This window comes from Miniopterus schreibersii (genome assembly GCF_964146895.1).
Source record: "Miniopterus schreibersii genome assembly, chromosome: 4".
In the NCBI taxonomy this organism is placed as follows: Eukaryota; Metazoa; Chordata; class Mammalia; order Chiroptera; family Miniopteridae; genus Miniopterus; species Miniopterus schreibersii.
Genome location: NC_138105.1, coordinates 72783705 through 72798487, shown reverse-complemented (window position 1 = coordinate 72798487; position 14783 = coordinate 72783705). Strand labels below are relative to the sequence as shown.

The 14783-nt window shown below is 44.4% G+C and overlaps 1 protein-coding gene across 12 annotated transcripts in view; it reads left to right on the top strand.

The window, feature by feature from the left end:
• EPS15L1 (epidermal growth factor receptor pathway substrate 15 like 1) overlaps positions 1–14783 on the top strand; it is a 94359-nt gene that overhangs the window by 26561 nt on the left and 53015 nt on the right. For 9 of the 12 annotated variants that reach the window (XR_013998798.1, XR_013998799.1, XM_081137275.1 and 6 more), the window contains exons 6-9: positions 231–293; positions 2831–2956; positions 6347–6406; positions 9912–10145. Coding sequence is in view for 10 of the 12 variants with exons in the window: in XM_081137275.1 (XP_080993401.1) it covers positions 231–293; positions 2831–2956; positions 6347–6406; positions 9912–10145 (483 nt within the window). In the remaining 2 variants the exon portion in view is untranslated. The remainder of the gene's footprint in view (positions 1–230; positions 294–2830; positions 2957–6346; positions 6407–9911; positions 10146–14783) is intronic. The other 3 variants (XM_081137276.1, XM_081137274.1, XM_081137279.1) reach the window with 1 other exon arrangement.

Sequence of the window (14783 nt, the reverse complement as noted above, 5' to 3'; positions counted from 1 at the left end):
GCTCCCCTGGTTGCAAGTCTCCTGGGATCCCTTAAAGTTTAGGAGATGCACACCTGAAGAGGGAAGAAGAGGGGGAAGGGAACAGCGTGGGTGTGCGCCTGGGAGCAGGAACACACCAGTTCTTTCCCCGTTTTGAAAGCACTTTGAAATGTGTATCCTTTCCATAAACACATCCTCTTTTAATTTAATTCCATGCCACCCACAGCAGACTCTTTCTCTTTTTTCCCCAGCATGACACCAGCAGCCCTTTGATGGTCACACCACCTTCTGCAGAGGCCCATTGGGCTGTGAGGGTAAGTGACAGAGGTGGCACCCCTTGGCTTCACAGTTGTTTAGCCATTTATGATGTCTATTCAAATATTTTATGGGACAGTTGTATCACCTACTCTGTTTCAGAGTGAGTGTGCCACAGAATTTGGACAAAATACTCTTTCAAATGAAAGTCTTTGGAACAGCTGTTGCCTTTTACTATAATTGTGTATTGCCTACGAAGGCAGTCAGCTAAGTTTCAGGCATTGGATTCTGAAAATTTTACAATTTAAGTCATGCATTTCTATGTCATGTTCTGTGGTTTCTGCTGTTTGGGTTGGTTAATCAGGATAGAGGGGAAATTGTGAGAACTTGCAAGTATGAGGACCTCCAGCATGCCTTTGCTACTCTTTCTATCATTTCCAGCTAGTTTATGTGTTATCATTCTTCCTTCTCTGATGCTCTCATTACTTTTTGAACAGCTTCTGTCACCACATAAACTTTTAAGAGAGAGATGTTATCGCTAGAAAGTTGTGTTACTGCTTCTAGAAAGAAAAAAACTGAGTGGTGTCTTCTAATAAGTTTAGAATTACTCCTAAAGGAAATGCACATGGGGATGCAGAGATGGTCCCCCAGATAATGAGACCTCTTCACTCCCACTCACTGCGAGAGGATTGTCACATTTACTTACTTTTATTTGGCTTAAATACTAACATTAACAACAGTATTGCTATAAGATAAAGACTTCCCAGCCCCCAAGTGCTTCTTTCCTGTTTTTATGTAGTTGGCCTGTTCTCTCCTTGGAAAGGTTTGGATGGAGAGAGATCTGTGCAGGGACAGGGCAGGAGGAGGCCTCGTGTGACCAAGGAGTTGTGAAGTTACCTCTGAGCAATTGAGCAGTTTGCTGGTGGCGATCACAGTAGCAAAGAACTTTTTCTTTGTCTGTTGTTCAGTTGCATGGTTCCTGCTTTGAAAAAGGGCTGCATTGTCATGAAAAATGGCACCAAAGAGATCTTATTCCTTGAACATTCCTGGCCTCTTTCTGGTGGGGTTCATGTGGAGGCCTCAGCTGAGGAGCCTTCAAGGCCTTGTGGAGGGCAGGCAGGCAGGGAAGGAGTGGAGCTGGGATGGTGTAGACTGTTTTCAAGAGCGATTCCAATCAGAGAAACAGTGACAAACAAGCTTGAAGTGCCAAATGTTCTTTCTGTTGTGAGAGTTTCTAGATTTCTTGAAGTACCAAGTCATTGACCCTAACAGATCAGCAGTAGAAGCCCAATGCTTGAGGCAGACATAGGGTGTTTAGCTTCTTATTGCTCACAATGACTCGCGTGCAGTGTCTGGTCATCTTGTTTATGTTCTTTTTTTTTAAAAAAAAAATTGGTAAAACACGCATAACATAAAGTTCACCATCTTAATGATTTTTAAGCGTACATGCAGTTCAGTAGTGTTAAGTACATTCACATTGGTGTGCAGCCATCACTATCATTCATCTTTAGAACTTGTTCATCTTTTTTTTTTTTTTAATCTTCACCAGAGGATATTTTTTCCATTGCTTTTCAGAGAGAGTGGAAGGGAGGGAGGGAGAGAGAGGAGAGAGAGAAACATCGATGTGAGAGAGAAACAATTCCCCATCCCCTTCCCTCAGCCCCAAGCACCCACCATTCTACTTTCTGTCTCCGTGAGTTTGACCACTTTAGGCACCTCATATAAGTGGAAGTACACAGTATTTGTCCTTGGTGCCTGATTTATTTCACTTAGTATAATGTCCTCTAAACCCATTCATGCTATAGCATGTGTCAGAATCTCCTCTTCTTTACAATTTTGAATGATACTCCCTTGTATGTATGGACCACATTTTGCTGCTTTTTTCTTTTTTTGATGAGCACTTGTTGAGGGCGTTTTCCTACAGACCCCAGTGGCTTCGGTTTGTGGTCAGAGCAGGTGGTGAGAGGTCTTCAGTCCCCTGGTTCTAATTACCGCAGGCTCTATTTCTGCAGGAGGCAGATTGGAATCCCCCACTCAGACCTTCCTCACCAACAGCCCCCTTTCCATGCAGTCCTCATGTCATATTTCAAAATAGCAGGAGCTATGGCTCTGCCCAGACCTTCATTCTGTTAATGAGGATTTTTATTATTTGTTGTTTTCTGTTAGACACAGGGAACTTCCTAGCTTAAAGCTGATTTGGATAACTAGTTACTTAAATCTTTGGTTTACTTTTGTATTTGGTTCTTTAGTTCTGTTAGTCCTGTAGATTGAGATCCAGATTTAGTTCTTTGTCTTAAAGAACTAAAACCCATGCATGCTCTTGTCCTAGGACACAGGTGGAGTGAATTTTGTCTCCCTGGCAGTTCCTGGGATCAGATCCTCTCTCTCCCATTGATCTTGACTGCCTGATCTATGGGTATCAGAGAGAGGTTTCCTGCAAGGCATAAGTTCATTCTGGGACTACTGTAAGACTATCCTGTGCACTTAAGTGAGGCCAGGGGTGGGTCCTCGCCTGTTTTCACTGAGCTTCCAGCTCACTTTGGACTCTCCCGCAGGCCCACTTTTTTACTCACTCAGGCTATTTCTTTCCAACTAGGTGGAAGAAAAGGCAAAATTTGATGGAATTTTCGAAAGTCTATTACCCATAAATGGCTTGCTCTCTGGAGACAAAGTCAAGCCAGTCCTCATGAACTCAAAGCTGCCTCTTGATGTCCTGGGCAGGGTAAGTGGTTCTCTCACCTCCTGCTAGGCTCCTGAATTCTGTTGAATTCCATGTTTGGTCTCCACGAACACACACTAGGCTTTACACATGGCTTCTTCAGGGGCCTTTGTAAGAACCCATGTGGATGAAGCACTTGCAGGAGCCAGGTTGGCTCAGGGCCTCACGAGTGTGGCTTACATACTTCCCAGCCTTTGGGAAGATGCTGCTATGGCTTATTGCACATGTGGGGAAGCAGCCTCAGAAATGAACTTGCTGCCCAGACGGGCAGAGCTGGGACTCAAACCCAGACCTAGGATTTGCCCATCTCAGTTGCACTTCCAGGGAGAAGTCTAGGAGCATATATTGGTATCATTTCTTTTTTGTTTTTTTTTAAAGGTAAGATTTCCTTTTTTTAATTAAAAAAGTTTTTTTTTATTGATTTTAGAGAGAGGGAGAGAGAGAAGGAAACATCAATGTGAGAGAGAAATCAATCAGTTGCCTCTTGCATGTGCCCTGACGGGATCAAACCTGCAACCTGGGTATGTGCCCTGAACCTGCCACCTTTTGGTGTATGGGATGATGCTCCAACCAACTGAGCCATCTGGCTAGAACTCTTTTCTTTTTTTAATGACTTTTTTGGCCTCAGGTAAAGGTACTTTCAATTTTGCAAGTTTAGAAAAAAATTTATGCACTCCCTTTAAAAAAAAAGTCTCAATTTTGTTTCAAGTAAAAATACAAGTTTTTTAGATACAGTTTTGTCTCCCAGACTGTTTTCCCTCTGCTGAGGTTTGTGTTATGGCCCTGGTATTTGCTCTGTGCATAAAGACTGGTTCTACAAAGTTTTTCTTTGTGCTGAGTTTCCTGCTCTGGATTCAGAGGGAATGGTGGTTGTGTCTGTCTGGATGGGATTGCTGTGATTTGGCAGGCACAGGTCCAGAGTAGCAGGACCAAGTGTAACCTCTGTTGCTTCAGTCCCCTACAGGTGCTGCTTCTAAACTAGGCCTTGTGCTGAGCACTGGGAAGATGGGGATGAAATTAGGTACAATTAGGAGGTCAATAAATAAATGATGGTTAATATTCTCATATTTATTTATTGACGGCTTAGTATGCACCATATCCTGTTCTAGCACTTTGCGTGAATGAAGCCATTGAGTACTTGCAGCCACCAATATTTGGATGGTGTCACCCCTGCTTTCCAGATGAGGAAATGGGGGCCTTAAGAGTGACCGGTAAATCACCCACAGTTGCACAGAGAAGGGAACAATGCCCTGGGTGGTCTCCAGAATCGCCACTCTTCTCTGGTGCTCCCCACCCTCCACTGTCCAGTGAGGACAGGAGTAGAGGGAGGTGCCTGACTTATCTGAGCAGAGGGATACATTGCAGGCAGGGAAGGCCTCCTAAAGGAGGTGCCCCTGGGTGGTGTCCTCCAGATGTGTGGCAGACTACAGGTTGAGAAGGCCAGGCACGTGGCAGCATAATTAGAGGCAGCCTGGCATGCTGGGTAGTGTAATTCTGCCCCCAGGGGACATTGAGCAATGTCTTGAGATAGTTTTGGTTGTCCCACTTGGGTCAGGTGCTGTTGGCATCATGTGGATGGAGGCCAGAGATGCTGCACGAAACCCTGCAGTGCCTTGGATGCCCCACAAAGAATGATCTGGCTCATGTCAGTGGGAAAGCCCTGGGCACAGAGGACTGTGAGGGTAGGAAGGCCTATTCCTGTCCTGGTTCCCCCGCACATATACTGTATCTTTGGGAAGGTTACTCTTCTGATGCCTCTGCTTCCTAAATTGAAAAGGCATAAAGCACTCAACCCAGTACTGAACACCTTTATTTTTTTATTTTTTACTAACATTTGGAAATTCCACTAAGTCATCAGTACTAGTTATACTAAAGCTTTAAAATTAGCTCATGTCTTATGAAAATGGTTTCATTATTAAAATTTCTTTTAGCCTGGCCGGGCATGGCTCAGCAGTTGAAATTAAAAAAAAAAAATTTTTTTTTAGCCATTTTCAAGGACCTTAATAACTTCAATGTCTTTAAGGCTTGTAACATGGCTTTATTATTGCCAGCTTTCCTGAACACCTTTATTTATTTATTTATTTATTTTTTAATTTATTTATAAAAAATATATCTTTATTGATTTCAGGTTGAGGGAAAGAGAGAGGGTTGAAACATCAATGATGATAGAGTGGCTGCCTCCTGCATTCCCCTGACTGGGGATCGAGTCCACAACCCGGGCATATGCCCTGACCGAGAATTGAACCGCGATCTCCTAGATCCTAGCTTGATGCTCAGCCACTGAGCCATGCCTAGCTGGGCTCCTGAACACCTTTAAAAAGGCATCCCTATGCTTGAGAGGACTATAAATACTTTGGGGTCCTTAAAGGTCAAGGTGGAGTTCCAGGAGGCTGTGGTGCAGGATCTGTTAAGGGTACCAGGGACTCCATGTGCCAGACTGAGGAGCTGTCAGCAGGGCATGGTGGGCTCAAAGTTCATTCTAAAGCAGTACCTGTGGTAACCCTGGGGACAGAATTCAAGGCAGCGAGGCAAGCTGGAGGCTCTGGCCTCTGGAATATTTGAGAGGTCATAGCCAAGGACACAGCAGTGTGGAGAGGAGGACTCACATGTGAGAAACTCCCCTGGACTGAAGTTCCTAATGATTGATGGGGGTGGGTAGGGGTACCAGCACATAAAGCATCTCATATGGACTCTTGGGTGTCCATTTAGCTCTGGGCAGTGGTGCTATGCCTGGTGTTGTCCAAGTCAAGCAGGCCTGCTGGTCTGGGGCAGTTGACTTGGGTCAGTGTCTCAATTGTGCTTTAAAAAATCTGGCATGTGGCCTTTTTCTAGGAACTCATACCTGGTCTTCAGGTGCTAGGTGGGCCTAGCACATTCCATGGCACCTGACTCACCATCTGCTGATGGGAGAGGAGATAAGACACCACAGACCTGCTCAACCACATGCCCACCGCCCTGTGCATCAAGAATGGGGGTGGGAGCTGGTTTGTGTTTGCAAGTGGGGGTGTGTGTGTGTGTCTTATGTTTAGAGCAACACCTGTGCCAAAACCAAACTATCTTTTCTAAGATTTCTTTGTAAGGTGATAGAGAAAAATATCAGAGAGGATGTGATTATAATCATGGTAATTTGTTAGAGAAAATGAGCATAATACGACAGAATGGTTCTTGGAACTTATAACACTTCATTGGATGATGGTTTTTCAGAGAACCTGCAGAGTGGTTCTTAATACATTTTGGTTGCCTTATTTTAATTCTGCCATGCACTCAGAATCTGAGTTCTGGTGGTCTCACTTGATGCACACCAAGTGCATCTCCTGTAAGCCTTGGTACTCCCTGTCCCCCAGGAAGCCTTGGTACCTCCCCCAGTAAGCCTTGCTGCTCTTTCCCTTGCAGGTCTGGGACCTCAGTGACATTGACAAGGACGGACACCTGGACAGAGATGAGTTTGCTGTGGTAGGCCCCTGCTGTGACTCTCCTTCCCCACTCTGTTGTGCCTCTTCTTTAATTTTTAAAAGTGTTTATTTTGACATAATTTAGATTTAAAGAAAAGTTACAGTAATACAGAGAATTCTTCTGAATACCCTTCACTGAGATTCTCCAGTGTTACTATTTTGTCACATTTGTCTTTTTTCTTCCCTTTCTTCCTCTCTTTATGAGTATCTATATATATGTGTACACATCCATGAATTTTTCCTTTGAACCATTTTGGAGTAAGTTGCAGATGCAATACCTTTTAAACCCAAAATACTTCTGTGTATATTTCCTAAAACCAAGGAATTTTCTTACATAACCACTTATTTCAAAATCAGGAAATGAACTTTGACATTATTTAACTTATTATAGTAATTATTATTATAGGTTATATCTTATATATTACTATATTTATTATATCATCTAGTATCTAATCTAAGGATATTATTCATATTTTTGCCAGTTGTCCCCAAAAGTAGTGAAAGAGACTCCAGCCTGGTGTGTTATATTCTATAGCCCTGTCTCTTTTGTGTCCTCTAATCTGAGGCAGCTCTGTCAGTATTCATGTTTCACGGCCACTTGGGCATTTGAAGAGTACATTTTGTAGCGTGTCCCTTATCTTTTGTTCCCTCTGATGATCCAGGCACTTTCATGGGGTAGTACCGCACGGAGGTGATGAGTGTTCTCTGGGGTATCCATAGGATGTGTGATGTCTTACGACATGTCACCTATAGGATGTGTGATGTCTTATTACATGTCATTACAACAGTGTCAATTCTTGATTGAGGTCAGGGTGGAGGCTAGGGTTTCTCCCTGTAATTACTCTTTTTCTTTGTGCTCAGTCTCTTGTGAGAGACACATGAACACCCTGATACCCCTCCGATTCTCACCTGCTAATTCTCCCATCCTCCCAGGGGTCTTGCCTACATCAGTTAGGATTCTGGTGCTTGCAGGTGGTGATCTTGTAATTCCATCATTCCTTGTGCATTTTCTAGCTAGCCTTCTGCTGTCAGGAATTTGTTTGTATCAGAGTGGACCAATGGATGTGTCCTCTGCTCCACAGTTTATATTCTTTACTATCCTGACTTATTCTGCCCAGTGGGAGTTCCTCGAAGCTGACTCCTTTGTCCTTTGATCACATCCTATCATTCTCTGACCAGTTGCTTCCTCATGGCATATTAAGACACTCCTGGCTCCCCTGTATCAGCCTTTTTTCCCAGGGAATCCCAGTCCTTGTAGCGGAGAATGGTGTTGGAAACCAGGATCTGGGCACTGGGGTGTAGGTGCCCCAGCACACCAACATCTGCTCCACATCGGCTTCTGTCCATGCCTAACTCAGGCACTCTCACCCTCTCCTCCTTTTAGTGACAGCAGTGGAGCTGTGTGTAGATAAAGCTCTTCTGTCCTATTTGCTACCTTCCCATGTAGCTGCCCTCCCTCTACACCCCTATAGCAACCCACCTGCCTCTTCAGCTGCCCAGTGGGCTGGGCTGACCTCCCCTTGAGCCTCCCCTCCTCATCCTGTGCACCTGTCAGTCTGTCCCTCCTTTTCTTCCTCTCTTCCTGCCACTTCACTCCCACATTGGATCTTTCTCTCCCGTTCATGGGATTTATTCACTCGCTTCATTCCATTAAATTTCAAACAAAGAATAAAGTATCCCCTTGTAGTTAAGGGCAAGGCTTTAATAAACAATAATTAAGTTCAGCCCCTCCCCCCAAAAAAGAACAAAATTAAAACAACACGATTGTGAATATCTGGGAATACCCAACCCCATATCCCTAAGATATTACTTCTGTTCTAGGAATTCTAAACATCTTTAAATATTTAAATGATTTTACAACATATGCATGAATTGAAGCTTCTTACTCTCTTTATTATGTGTATAAAGCCTTTGAGATTTTAAACTCTAGGTGAAATCTAAATCGTTTTATAAGGGAATTACAGATTTCTCTTACCATTCTCCTTATAACCCCTTACATCCAACAAGCACTCAGTGGTGTTTTCCCCACAAGTCAACTCTGTTCTGCCTTTTCACTTTTGAGCATTTTCCATGTTTCTCCATCATTCTGTTGTTTTCACTTGTTGTTCATTATTATTATTATTTTGTGTGTGTAGTAAAATATAGCATAAAATTTACCATTTTAACCATTTTTAAGTGTGCAATTCAGTGGCATTAAGTACATTCACCTTGCTGTGCCACCAACACCACGTCCATCTCCAGAACTTACTACACCTTGCAAAACCGAAACCCTGCCCCTATTTAAACTCCCCAGCCTCCTCCCCTAGCCCCCTCATTATTTATTTTTTATGTTTCTTTTGATTGCACTTGACTTAAAGTTTTCATATCATTGAAATGCCCTTGGAGTGGTCCTCAGGAATGGGGTGATTGGCCCAAAGTGAACCTGGAATGGGCCTCTGTCTTCTCACAGCTTCATGAGCCCCGAGTCTCCCTTTTTGTTTTGTTTTTATCATTTCTCATCGTGTCAGCCAAGATTTATGTTCTTTTATAAATGGGTCTTAGAATTGTATCATTTTGTGTTCTTTTCTTCACCAGCTGGTGTAAAATTTGTCAGTCTTATAGTTACCTACCTGTATTAAGGATCTGTTCTCTATGCAAATAGCAACTTAAAAAATAGTTTGAAGTGAGGAGGGTTATAATTGTGGTTTTGTGTGTGTTTTTTGTTTTAATGGTTTTGTTACATTTTTTAAAAATATATGTTTTTATTGATTTCAGAGTGAGGAAGGAAGAGGGAGAGAGAAATAGAAACATCAATGATGAGAGAGAGTCATTGATGGGCTGCCTCCCGCACCCTCCCTACCCGAGATTGAGCCCACAACCCAGGCATGTGCCCTGACCAGGAATTGAATTGTGACCTCCTAGTTTATAAGTCATCGCTCAACCACTGAGGCACTCTGGCCAGGCTGTGATTTTGTTTTCCTGAATTAAAAAAAAATAAATTATATTTATTGTTGAAGGTATTACAGATGTGCCCTTTTGGTTTTGTTACATTTTAAAATAAACTTTTAATCTTTGTTTTAGACAAAGTTTCCATTCCCTACCTCCCTCAAACAGGAGATCCACCTGTCCTGGGCACAGCGCCCTTTCTTGTAGTTTTCTGTGTCTCTGGAATATCTTGAAGTAAACACAGCTCTCGTGGTGTGTTCTTTAGACTTCCAAATTCCAATATTTTGGAAGTTGTCAGCCCTGGAGCCGGTCACCCTCCTATGTAGTGAAGGGACATGTGTGGAGTTTGGCATGATCTACTTCCTTTTGTACTCATTCAGTCTCACATGATTACACAAATGTCTTGGAAAATTTTACATTGGAAGTATAGCTGATTAGAAGAGGTTTATTTTTACTTGTTCAGTTTAGAAGTGACCTAAAAAAAGAATAATCTTTGTCTTGTCACTGCATTCCCTGATGGAGCTGCCCTCTGTCGTACCTCTGCCTGGCAACCTGAACATGATTCTCTTTTGCGCTTACAGGCCATGCACTTGGTGTACCGAGCCCTTGAGAAGGAGCCTGTGCCCTCCGTCCTGCCCCCATCCCTCATCCCACCCTCTAAGAGAAAGAAGACAGTATTCCCAGGTGCTGTGCCCGTTTTGCCCGCTAGCCCCCCGCCCAAAGACAGCCTCCGCTCCACGCCTTCCCATGGCAGTGTCAGCAGCCTAAACAGCACAGGAAGCTTGTCTCCCAAGCACAGTATCAAGCAAACACAGGTATGGTACCCTCTGTGTGCGTGGCCACTTCTCAGCACAGCCATTTTCATGTGTAGAGCCCCAGCAAGATGTTTCTTGGAAGCAAGTACTTTGTGACCCCCAAAAGCAATGATTATGATTAAATTAAAAATATTTGTGCCCGGCCGGGCGTGGCTCAGCGGTTGAGCGTCGACCTGGGATCCAGGCAATCAGGGTTCAATTCCCGGTCAGGGCACATGCCCGGCTTGTGAGCTCAATCAATGACTCTCTCATTATTGATGTTTCTATCTCTCTCCTTTTCCTTCCCTCTCTCTGGAATCAATAAAGATATATTTTTAAAAAAAATAAAAAAATATTTGTGATAGGTTTTTCAGTCCATTTGGGCTGCTGTACCATAATACCATAGACTAGGTGGTTTATAAACAACAGACATTATATCTCATTGTTTTGGAGGTTGGAAGCCTCCAAGGCATGGGCAGATTGGGCAGACTGTGAGGGCTTTCTGGTTTACAGGCAGCCATCTTCTTGCTGCGTCCTCACATGGTGGAAGGGGCTAGGTAACTCTCTGGGGTCCCTTTTATAAGGGCACTAATCCCATTCATGAGAGCTCTACCCTCATGACCTAATTACCTTTCAAAGGCCCCACCTTCTAACACCATCACATTGGGGTTAGGGTTTCAACATATGACTTTAGGGGTACACAAACATCCAGTTCATAGCAACAGGGATTCCGAATTAACTTTCTCATTCACTTGCATATAAATACCATCCTTCTTCATACACACCCAGTAAGTTCCCACTTTGGGCAGGCCCTCTCCTCAGTTCTCTATCCCTCCTGCTTCATACAGTCCCTCTCCTGGGAGGGGTGTCCCCAGATTGCACTGTGGCACATTGCTTAGTGAGCCTTCTGCTAATGGGGTACCTCATCAGGGAGCCTGGCTTGACCACACCATTACCCAGCAATCCCCAGGTCCTGCCTACTCAACTGTTCTCCTCCCTCTGCCCCACATTCTTCTAAATTATTTTTATTGATTTTTAGAGAGAGTAAAAGAGAGAGGAAAAACATCGATTTATTATTCCATTTATTTATTTATGCATTCATTGGTTCTTGTACGTGCCCTGAATGGGGATCAAACCTAAAACTTTGGCTTATTGGGACGATGCTCTAACCAACTGAGCTACTTGGCCTGGGCTACCCCACATTTTTCTAGATTTTCATACCTTCTATTGGTCTCTTTTATATGGTCTATTTACATACACCCTGTAGCTTCATGAGAGCAGAGCTGGTCTTGGTTATAATCTCACTATCTAGAACAATCTCTGGTACTTTGATGTTCAGTGAATGTATGTTGAATGATTAGGTGAGTGAGAGACATCCATCTCATGTTAGGAAGACACATGGGGAGGTTCAGACTCTCTGCATGTACAGTAGCATCTTATGTATCAAAAAGATGTTTTTCTGGCAAATGCAGCATCTTTATAAAAGGATACCTATGAGATTGTCTAAAATGTGCAAGAACATGAACTTGAGTTACATCTTCGCTTTCTGCCTCATTTGTGGTTTCAAAGACAAAGTAATGAATGTAACAAGCAGGCCAGCCAACACCACCATGCAACTTCATCATATGATGAAAATGAGAAGTGCATAATCAGACAGTGATTTCTTTTGTTCATGACATATTTTTAAAGTTAAACCTCTGACTCAGGAGGCTGATTTTCCAGGAGTTCATAGAACACAGCTTTACACCCTAGAGTGTAAAAAAAAGATCAGCCCAGCTGGTGGCTCAATGTTGAGCATTGACCCATGCACCAAAGAGGTCCCTGGGTTTGATTACCAGTCAGGGCACATGCTTAGGTTGTGGGCTTGATCCTCAGTAGGGGGTGACAGGAGGCAGCCCATCCGTGTTGATGTTTCTCTCTCATCGATGTTTCTATCTCTCTCTAAAAATCAATAATAATATATATATGTGTGATTATGTATACGTATATATATAGGAGATCAGAGAGGGTCAGGTGGCTTGGTCATGAGGCTAATGCAGCTCCTGTAAGTGCCCTGGCCAGGTGGAGGGTATGGCTTACAGCTTTTAACCTCTGGTTGGTGAATTTTGTGTGGCTGTCTGCTAAGAAGCCTGTGTCTAGATGGCCCAGCCAGATATCTTTAACAGCTCTCCAGCCAAGTCCAGAGTGTTTTGGAGGTCTTGTGGGAGAGAGTGCCACAGTGACTGTGGGACAGGCCTCTGCCCTTATGGGAAAGCAAGTGATAAGTAAATAAATAAACTAAGGAAAGTTTGACAGTCATGAAAAACCAGGACAGGGCCTGGCCTGGAAATGTCTGGGTGAATAGGGGGGCATGCTTCTGCAGATGGGGCCAGCTGGACAGTCACTGATGAAGTGATTTCTCAGCTAAAATCTGCATGACAAGAAGCTATCAGAGGGCTAGTCTGTGCCAGGGCTCCGGGGTCTGAAGTGGGAGCACTTGGTGTGTTCTAGAAATGGAAAATGTCAGGGCAAGGTAAACAAGGGGACAGAGAGGGGGTGAGGCTGGTTATTTAGACCTGTACCAACTGTTGTTTTCCAAGACAACCTAGCACCTCTGTAGTCTGCAGAATTCTTGCCAAGAGTTCTTTTTTTTGTTCTTAACCCTTACCGGAAGATATTTTCTCCACTGATTTTAGAAAGTGGAGAGGAGGATGGGAGGGGGGAGAGAGTGAGAAAACATCGATGTGAGAGAGACACATCGATTGGTTACCTTCCACACATGACCCTTTGGTGGGTGGGCTGACGCTCCAACCACTGAGCAACACTAGCCAGGGCTTGTCAAGAGTTCTTAAACTAGACCGATTTTGCCAGTGGCCTCTGCTAGGGACAGAGGTGGGCGTGGGAGGGTGTTTCCCCTTCAGGAATAGGGCCAACTGGACAAATTACAGATATGAGAATGGGCATTTCTGGGGACTCATAGTCACCATGCTCCCTCTCACCACTTCTATCATCTCCAGATCAGCAATGCCCTGTCTGGGGCTCCCCCAAGGGCCACCTGGTCTTGCCTTCATGGCCAGATGTGGGGTGAAGCTCTTTCTAGCCACCAGGGTTTGTTCTCATTCACTGGGGGCCTGTGGCTACTGAGCCAGCCTTAAACCCAGCTTAGAGGAAGCCTATCCTGTATGGATTTGTAGCCAAGCAGGCATCAGGATTTTGCTGTTGACATGCTCCGATACCCCAGAAATCAGGCAGCAAGGTCATTCTCTTTGTGCAGCAAATGTCAGGACTTGTCCCAGACAGAAACCATTCTCCTCAGCTTAACCTGTCTGACCCACTGTTACTTCTTCCTTGGGTCTCTTGGTGTCTGAGGTTTAGCTTGCTCCCATTTGACTTAAGACAGCAAGCCTCTTACGCACTAGAGCTCCTGTATGTGCATCTCCTCTGACCCTATTCCACAGCAGATGGGAAGCAGCTTGCAAGAGTCACATAATGTGATAAATAAAATGTAGGTCTGTCTTGCTGCCTGAAGTCTCTCTATTAGAGCCCTTGCTTTTTAAAAAATATATATATTTTTTATTGAGTTCACAGAAAGGAAGGGAGAGGGAAAGATAGACACAACAATGATGAGAGAAAGTCATTGATCATCTGCCTCCTGCATGCCCCCTACTGGGGATCAAGCCTATAATCCGGGCATGTGCCCTGACAAAATGGAATGGAACTGTGACCTCCTGGTTCTTGGGTCAACGCTTAACCACTGAGCCACACCAGCTGAGAGCCCTTGCTTTTTTATTTCAGTCCCTAGATTCTGATAAGTTTCCTGATTAATTCCTTGCTGTACTAAGTTATTCTACTTCCTATCCAAAACCCTGAACTGAAACAATATGGGTGACATGGTGCCCTGGCTTCCCAACCTCACTTTGTGGATCCCTGGTACTCACATCAGGATCCTGGTAGAGTTGGGATAATGAAGGAGACCTATTTAGGAAAAGCAGATGAGGAAAAACTTCTTTAGGAAAAGGGGCAGAGATGCTGTGGACCTTGGTGCCAGGAGCATGCCAAAGGTCAGAGGTGATACATCTAGAATTAGCAATTGAAGGGGCCTATCCCCAAGCATCCAAGGGGCATGAAGCCCCTGAATTAGGAGTTGCATAGGCCCTAGTAGACCCTTGGTGGCATTCGTCCTTCTTAAGTAAACTTGAACAGGCAGTGTGAGGCCAAGCTCCACATATGCTAAAGTCACACTGCATTGGTCTGCCAGAGCAGCTCCCTCCCTTGAGAGTCCTGGGCATGCTCGTTAGTTGTTCCCTGTCAGGGCTGTGCACATGTTGACACCTCACAGGGGGACTTCTGTGTCACATAGAGTCAGGGCAGAGACAAAGGTTGGAGTACAGAATCCTGACATTATGGGTATCAAGACATCCCTGGCAGCTGCAAAGTAGTGTTTGCAGACAGAAGATGGCAGACCAGGAAGGCTGGCGTAAGAGCTGGGCCAATTCTCAGGAGACATGCCTTCCATCTCCCATCTCCTTTGTGTGGTCAGGAGGGTCTTGCCCAACACATTCGAAGCCTCTCCTGGAAGATTACTGGCAGTGGAGGTGGAAGAACTGTTGGTGGTCAGCCCTGCTGGGTCTTTGCCTCCCTCTCAGCACAAGGAGAGGGTGGTGCTGTGATGGGGTGCAA